This window comes from Pygoscelis adeliae, unplaced genomic scaffold, assembly GCF_000699105.1.
Source record: "Pygoscelis adeliae isolate BGI_AS28 unplaced genomic scaffold, ASM69910v1 Scaffold108, whole genome shotgun sequence".
Taxonomy (NCBI): Eukaryota; Metazoa; Chordata; class Aves; order Sphenisciformes; family Spheniscidae; genus Pygoscelis; species Pygoscelis adeliae.
The window spans coordinates 8,275,341-8,283,660 of record NW_008825498.1 but is presented as its reverse complement, the minus strand read 5'-3'; the positions used below and the strand labels follow the sequence as shown (position 1 = coordinate 8,283,660).

Sequence of the window (8,320 nt, the reverse complement as noted above, 5' to 3'; positions counted from 1 at the left end):
GGCCCGGTGTCGGAGCGAAGCTGTGCCTCTCCGGAACGGAAATGCCGCCCAGGCTGCGGCAGCAGCCGGTCAGCGGTTTTGTACGGGCGCGGAAGCGTTAATCACGTAGTTTATGAACGTCGAAGTCGCTTTAAAAATCCTGGCTTTGACCAAAGCGTCTTAATTTTGCTTTAAAGTTACTAATTCATGATTTCCAAGCATTAGGCTCACAATCCCGTGTACTAGTGCCGTGCAGCTGCCATAAATACAACTCCCAAGCGAGGCCGGTCAGGCTGGGCGGTAGAAAAAGGCTTTGGCGGGGCTTTTGCTGCTGGCCAATTTGGCTGGCAGAGCTGCTTTCGCTGCTCCTGACGGGCTGACGCCAGGTGGCCTGACCGGTGTTGCAATCGGCGGTTTTGGGAGTGCTGATTGCACTCTGACGCCCTGGTCGGGATCTGTTTGTTCGGGATCTGTTTGGGATGTGCCTGGGAGGAAAAACGCTGAAAGCGGGCTGCGACACATTCCCGTGCAGCCTTTCTGGGATTTCCCCACCGCTTTGTTGCCTTCACGGCCGGGTAGCACGCGATGCGCTGCTGGAATAAAATATGTAATTTAGCTGATATTGCCATCTGCTGACAAAAATGCGGATTAGTCTTGGTGTCATAGCTTCAGGGGCTAATTTATGTTGGCCGGGGACCCCTGCAGGGTCACATAGCCCAACTTTCAGCTGAAAGCAGAATCCAGTTAGGTCAGGCTGCTCAGGGGATTGTCCGGCTGTGTTTTGAATAGCTTCAGAGATGGAGATTTCACAGCTTCTTTGGCCAAACTGTTCCACTCTTTCACCGCACTCACAGTAAAATGTTTTTTTTTTCCTGTATCTAAAGAGATTTTCCCATCTTCCAGCTTGAGTCTGTTGCCCCTTGTGCTGTCACTGTGCCTGCCTGAGAAAAGCGTGTCTCCCCCTTCTCTGCATCCTCCCATTTGGTAGCTGGGGAGAGCAGTTAAGATGTCCCCAGAGCCAGCTTTCCGCTTAGGGCTGAGCAAACACAGCTCGTGCTCCAGCAGCCCCAGCCGTCACGGCGGCAGTAAACTAGACTTGCTCCAGTATGCCAGTGTCTTTGTTTTTATTCTGGGGAGCCCAAACCTGGACACAGTACTCCAGATGTGCTCTTACAAGTCCCAAAGGGGACTTGTATCCCTCCTCAAGAGAGAGGAATAACTCCAACCCTTGACCTACTGGCTACCCCCTTGCTGTTGCATCCCGCTGACTCATGTTCAGCATCTTGCCCAGCCCAACCACCCTGTTCCTTTCTGCAAAATTGCTTTCCATCCAGTCACTGCCCAGCTTGTACTTTTCCGTGGGGTTATTCCATCCCAGGTGTGGGACTTAGCATTTGGCAAGTGCTAAACAAAGCTAGAGTAGCTAAAGTTATATTGTGTTTTAATTTTGATATCGTAAGTAAAAAAATTATTCAGCGCTATGCAGCGTGATCCTAAAAGCAGGGGACCGAGTCGCCACATTTTCTAGGCACTCCACATAAGCAGAGGATGCAGCGGACATAGCTTGCGTAGCTACAAGTTAAAAAAATGCAAGAACCTTGTTTCAGCGCTTGTGAAAAAGGTGAAGGATAGCAAAACTGACTAAACAGAAATGGCATTTCCTTTCTGAAAGAATTACGTAGAGAAGAAGTGATTTAAGAATCATAGGTGAGAGAGAACCGATTTATAAAGTTGCAAAACAAGCAAAAGGGAATCTATTGCAGTGACAACTTCCGCCATAAACTAATTAAGTCCATAACATCACACTTGTCTACCACCTACGGTATAAACAGAGAGAAGAGGTAGTATTTTAGTATTTATCTAAATCTCTGATGGATATCTATATTTAGATGGCTGTCTAAATTCACACTGTTATCCCAGTGCAATCCCTCAGAGAGTGCTGCCTTTTTGCACTCACAAGCTAAAGTGACGTGGTATAGGTGTGAAGACTGATTAACAAACACTAATCAGACTAAGCCTATCTTTGGTCATAGAGACTTCTGAAATCTTTTGCTATGGCAGATGCAGAAACTCGGACATGTATCTGGTTTTGTGTCGCCTCTGTACACTGGCAGCCAGTAGACCAGAGCAGGGTATTCCTTCAGTCCTGCTGCGGCCTTCGGTCTTCATCGTGGCTGCGTGCCATATTCAGGGGGTGAGGATGCAGAGCTATCTCTAGCAGCTCCCGGGCATTTAAGTGTAGTTGCATGAGCGTTACCGATGATAAAGTTGGCACCGTTGACTGTGTCATCTTAAAGTTATCTCTTCCCTTCTGGGCAGGAAAAAAGTAGGCCTGACTAGTTAACCCAGATCAATGCTGCCAACAGCTCATTGCCTTGTCTGTGGTACGCATGGCCCAGAAGAGACCGTCCCCACTGTCAGCTGCTCTCGCTGAAGAACATTTATCATGTTATGCCTTATAGGGTTCCCTTTTAAACTCAGGATTATGCATAGCTGTTAGGGACTCTCTGCTTGGAAGGCTAATGGGAAATACTTATTCTGGTTCTCAGCGGTGTACACAAAACTAAATTTTGCTGCCTGGAAGAAGAGGCCAATACTAATTCATCATGTAGGGTGTCCCTTGGTGCCTCCATCGCACCAAACAAGTCCTTTAATTGCCCATTAGGACCAAATAAGCTCTTTCGCTCACTGGGCACCCTGAGTGGTGTAAAGGTGCCTGCCGGGAAGCTCGTGTAAAATAGCTGCCTGCTTTGTTCTGTTCTACGTCTTTGACGGAAAGCCCTGAGCGTTGCCTTTAGAGGTGTAAGCCTTACTGTGAATCCATCGCTTTAATCAATGCAGAAATGAAACTTGTGTTGCCGCTTCCACTAGAAACTCAAGCGCCTAGTGGTAATGACCTTGTAATTTCTAGATGGCAATCTGTCTGAAGAATTACTTGTGCATACAAATGGAAACACAGTATGTGATCACTTTGCAACAAAATCAATTAAAATGTCCATTGCTGTTTATTCTCCATAATTTATTATAAGCCTTTATTATTTCTATTGTGATAGCACCCAGAGGCACTTGCAAGAAGTGGGAGCTACATTAAGCAACTCCCTGAACATGGGAAAGCGGGATATTCTCCTTGCACATCTTGCAACCTGCGTGAAGACAAGCTGCAACAGGTGGGTGAGAAGTTTCACGCAGTTTCTCACACCTCCACTTTTTTGTAGAGCCAGTCCAAACCACTACAGGTTGTTCCAAGAATATTTATCCAGCCAAACCAGAATAATACTTGTACTAAACGAAGCTGGTGTTTCCTATTCGGTGTTGTAAGCAAATAATTTTCTTTTCATCAAGTCTCATTTGTCAGCCTTCCTCACTTGTGGAGGCCTGCTTGCCTTTTAATTACACCTGCCTCGGTGTACCTGTTACTTTGGTCAGAGGCTCTTGGCTTCAGAGTTCCCATATGGGATCAAATCAGACTGAGGGGGCTGAGAGCAATTTGCCTGATGCTGCCAATAGTCACTTAAATGTATGTGTAGTATGACAGGTGATGCTGAATCAAGTCTTTTTATCTTTTCATCTTTGTACCTGCCCTAGTGTATTTTGATGGCTGCTCTACCAACCTGTGCTAGTGTGTCCCTATCTAACCTTAGTAAGTACTATAGTCACTCTTTAAGATCACATCCTTTCTGCATTTATCATTGAGGTCATTGAAACTTGTTCATTTTTATTACAATTAGGTGAAGTTATTTATTGCCTAGTAGCAAAAGCTTGGGACTCGAATTCAAAAGATTCAAAGTTTGTTCCAGTTTTGCTACAAACTTGCTGGATGACCTGGGCAGGTCTCAACCTCTCCAGTACAATTCCCTCTTCTGTAAAGTGGTGCCAATTGTGTGGCAGCATGCGGCCTAAGAACTCCAAAATCAGGTGTCAACCAGTGAGTTGTTGAAGGAAAACACTGTAGAAATGCAGGTTATTATTGCAGCAGAGTCTGGAGACACGCTGCACTGGCTGCTGTGAGCAAATAGGTGCAGCGTGTACTCATGCCAGATACTGTGCATAAGCACTGATATGCTGACAAATTCAAGGTTTGACCTATTAATGGCTGTGTATGGCTCCTGGTTTGCATTAACGTCGGTTTACTGAGTCCCTGTGAGCGCCATGCTGCCACTTGGTGAGTAACTCAGCGTTTGCTGTCGAAGTGGAGAATATGAGCAGAACTGTCACAGGGGAGTCCCTGAGGGCACTACCAAAATCTGACTTGGCAGGAGGAAGAGGAGGCAGGTTTATGAGCCACAATTCACCTGAGGAACAGCCTGTTTATGGCTGGACTTGAAGGCATTTTGTCAGTTTTATAACATTTTGTCCCAGTGAGTAGGGTCCGATGCAGTAGCTTGGCCAAGGGAGCACCTGCAGAGACTGTTCTTGGAGTCTTCAGAAAGTGGAATAGTTCTTCTGCCTCTTCATGCGATGTAGTCCAGACAAGCAGACCACGAGGTTCTGGTATCACTTTTCCAACGAGACTATAGGAGCCTATACCCATATGCTGGATACAAAGTGTGTACGCATACCTGTATACGTATATACCACACAAGAACACATCTGTGCAGTACATCTAAAATTACAGTCTGTTTCAGGTCTGTGTTGTAGGTTAGTGTCATGCTCCACCTGTGCATCCAAGCCTGTGAAACATTTGCCATAGCAAAAAGTTGCGTCCCTTGTTCCTTCCTGACTTAGCCGTGTTCCCCACGGGCACCCCCCAGATCGCTCTGCTGATCCCTGCTCCCTGGCAAGGTGCAGCACTATGCAGCCCTTGTGCCAGCTCTGACCGAACTGACTTGACATTAAAAGCAGGACATTAAAGCATTAGTCCAGTTAAAATGCCTTGTCAACATTGCGAGAGCGAAATGGATTATTTAGAGACAACTTAGGTATGTGTCTCAGATTTCATTTTGCCGTGCAGCTACAGCCACAGTTGCTAGGCATATGGTCTTGTTATTGATCTCATGAGAGTTAGCATCTCTTTAAATCACTGAGGAGATAAAGCAAAACATTTATTGATTCATATATTTTAAGATCAAGGAGACTATTATGATCACATAATGTTAATTCCTGCATATCATATAATTTCATCCAGTAATTCTTGCATCAAACACAAAATGTTTCAGGTGAAACGCATCTTTCAGAATGAAAAGTAATTATTTTTTTTAAAACTCAAATGATGAAAGAATCATCTCAGCAATTTGTTTTAACAGATAATTATCCTCACTCTTGAAAATCCATAGCTTGAAGTTTGGATTTGTCTAGTTTCAGCCTCTTGACACTGTTTTGTTATGCTTTCATGTGCAAAATTAAGGAGCTTTCCACTACCAGAAATCATCCTTTGTAGTGCCTTAGGCCACAAACAAGGCACAGCACTTTCTCTTGATATTTTCTGAATAAATGGAGATGCTTTACTGAGTTGTGGCTGTAGGAATTTTTGATGATGATTCAAAAATGTAGCTCATCACAATAGAAAACTGTAGGAATAAGGCAAAAAGCCTGGGATGTCAAACACAAGGTCAAAAATACGGTTTTCAGTGTAGGCTCTTTTCCCCTTTTATAGCACGCATAATCCACTGCATACCATAATAAACGTATCAGCAGGGTGTTGACTTTTTTTTAACTGAAGTAGGTCAGATCAGTGTAAGGGGCAGTTTTACATTTAGGAATAATAACAGAACCACCAAGACATGTTTGACTAACTGAATAAAAGTATAGCCTTATTCCTTTGGTTCCTAAGCTGCTTTTTATAATCTTCCCTTCAGATCCGACCTAATGGATGTTAATGTCAAGGGGAGTCTGTCAGTGATGTCTGGATCTTTGAAACAAACCTTGTTATGTCATGCTAAAGTAAGATTTCCTGTTTCAAGCCAGGGCATTGGCTTTCTTTGTCTTGTGAATGCTATCTCATCTGTAAAGACCTGGAAAATAATAAAAGTCTAATCGATCAAGTGGAATAGAACAAAGTGGTCTTTACATAAATAGGAAATTAATTCTGGTATTCTACAAAGAGAAAGAGTAGAATACAGAGGAGAGGGAAGAAATACTGAAGTATGCAGACAAGATAATCCGAGTAGTATATTAATTTTTATTGAAATGATGGTATGGAAAAAAGTGTTTTAGCAAAGCAACATTCCTGTTGCAGAGTATTAGTCTTACACGTAGTTACATAAATTTAGATAGGCTTTATCAAATGCATAAAAGGGCAGGTCAAAACAAACTGTGGAATTCAGAAAGTATGAAACTGTTGTGACATTCCCAAGGACCAAATGCAGAGCCGCTGTGAGAAGGCACAACTCCATTTAGTCCCATGTGTGCAGTACAATATTCTGTTGCTGGAAAAAGGAGCCTTGTGTATAATCTTTGGTTGGACTTGTAGCAAATGTTAACCTTTTAACACTGCTGACCCAAGGGTTCCAGATAAAGGCAATATTTTATGTCTGTTCAGTGTTCACATTAAGTGAAGTACAAATGGGCCGGGGTTTGTGCTACCTCATTTTCTGTACAACAATTCTGAAACTTCTGAGACAACACAAGATTTGCTTTACTTACGGATTTCCCAGTAGTCACCATGACTGGCTGAATAAAGAAGGGTGAATTATTCCTGCAATTAGGCTCTGAGGCAAATAATCAACGTTGTTAAAATGCATTAAATATGACCTGTAGCTGTTTGATCTGGTGCTCTAATCCTCTCAGCTCCTCTAAACTAAACAAAGGTGGGTGGATCAATAGTGAGATGGTTTTGCTCCAAGGGAAGAACAGCATGTGCAAGTCAGGAGGTACAACATTGCCTTTTGTATCACTACTGAGTAGACGTCCCTGCACACTGCACTGCAGTGATCATCTTAAATTAAGAGCTCCATGTATTTGGGACCTCTGAGGCTACACCACTACCACGTCACTGACGGGATGCCACTTCTTTCTATACCCCATGAGCCTTTCCTTGTGCTCATCCCCATCCTACAATGGCTTGATACTAGTGAAATAAAAGAAAGATGCCCTGTACTTTTCCTTGACTCATTTATGTAGCCTGTTCTTGGTTGCACATCCTTTGTACTCACTTGCAGCTGATGGGAATTCACCAGGCTATAGCACCTGCATAAATCCCAGGTGGAGAGGACAGCAGGCTGCGCCCCTGGATCTGAATGTGCAAAGGGGCAAGCCTAAAAGCAGTGTGCTAGTGGAGCTGACTTTTTTGGGGGTGTAAGATGGATATATATGGCACTTTGGGGGGAAAAGAAACCCCAAAACCCAACCCAAAAAACAATTTGGCCTGTTATCCTGTCCCAGTTCTACTTCACATCATTATATGGTACCTACCTTCATCCTGCCATCTATGAAATGGATTTGGTGCCCCTTAATTTCTAGTCTAAATTTACTCTTGTCTGTTGACATGAACTGATGAACAGCTGCTGCATTTCACTGGTGTGTGAATGAAATAATTTATTATTTCATATTTCATATGAAATAATATTCACATTATTTTCATTGCCTCCGCCCGCAATGCATTTTGGAACTTACAAAGGTACTAGTGTCTGCAGAGCACTTTGAAAGCCTTGGACAAAAGGCACGACAACTATGCAAAGAACTATTGTCAATATTAGTAATCACTTCAGCCACCAAGGGAAAGCAGGTTTCCGTTTTAGAACAACAAACAAACCACAGCAGTATTTACTGAGCACTTTAAAGATAACAGCAGCTACATAAATAGTAAGAATTATTAAGGTTTCTTTGTGAAAAGGTTAATTGCATGGTGAGAAACAGTATTGCAACTTTCTGCAGGCAGAATAAGCACCTTTTGGTTACAGGGAACCCAAAACTAAAACCAGCCCTCTCTCCACAGGCTCCAAGATGAAACAGATGCTCCCAACGGGAAGGTTTCCATGCCTAAAAATCCCATGTTGGCTGAATAGTGTCTTTGCTGAAGCTAGATTCAACTTCAGCCTGAACGGGGCAGAGAAAGACTTCGCTGCCAGTTCTCCACCATGGAGCCACACACACACAGCCTGTGTGCTGTATCAGCCAGCACTAATCAGAGCAAGGAGGGAGCTACAAGCCTCTCCCTTCAACCTGTGCTAGCCCCACATTTCAGATTTCGTTTAGAAATAAGAAAAGCCAGTTACAGCCCAATATCACTCAGAAAAAGAGGACCTGGTAACTGCATCCTCTCAGAAGAAGGTCAGCAGATGCTCTGTATGGGATGCAGCATCCCAGGTGTTCTTTACTTCTTGCATGAGAGCCGTGGCTGCGGTGGCCAGTCACGGAGGCAGCTGGACACACAACTTCGAAAGTCTTACTCTAAATGGTGGGG

General features: G+C 43.8%; 1 protein-coding gene across 1 annotated transcript in view; it reads right to left on the bottom strand.

The window, feature by feature from the left end:
• NPC1 (Niemann-Pick disease, type C1) overlaps positions 1–7,335 on the bottom strand; it is a 35,937-nt gene extending 28,602 nt beyond the window's left edge. Inside the window, exon 1 of the mRNA XM_009331490.1 lies at positions 7,330–7,335. Coding sequence (XP_009329765.1) covers positions 7,330–7,335 — 6 coding nt within the window. The remainder of the gene's footprint in view (positions 1–7,329) is intronic.
• Between the last annotated feature and the right edge of the window lie 985 nt (positions 7,336–8,320).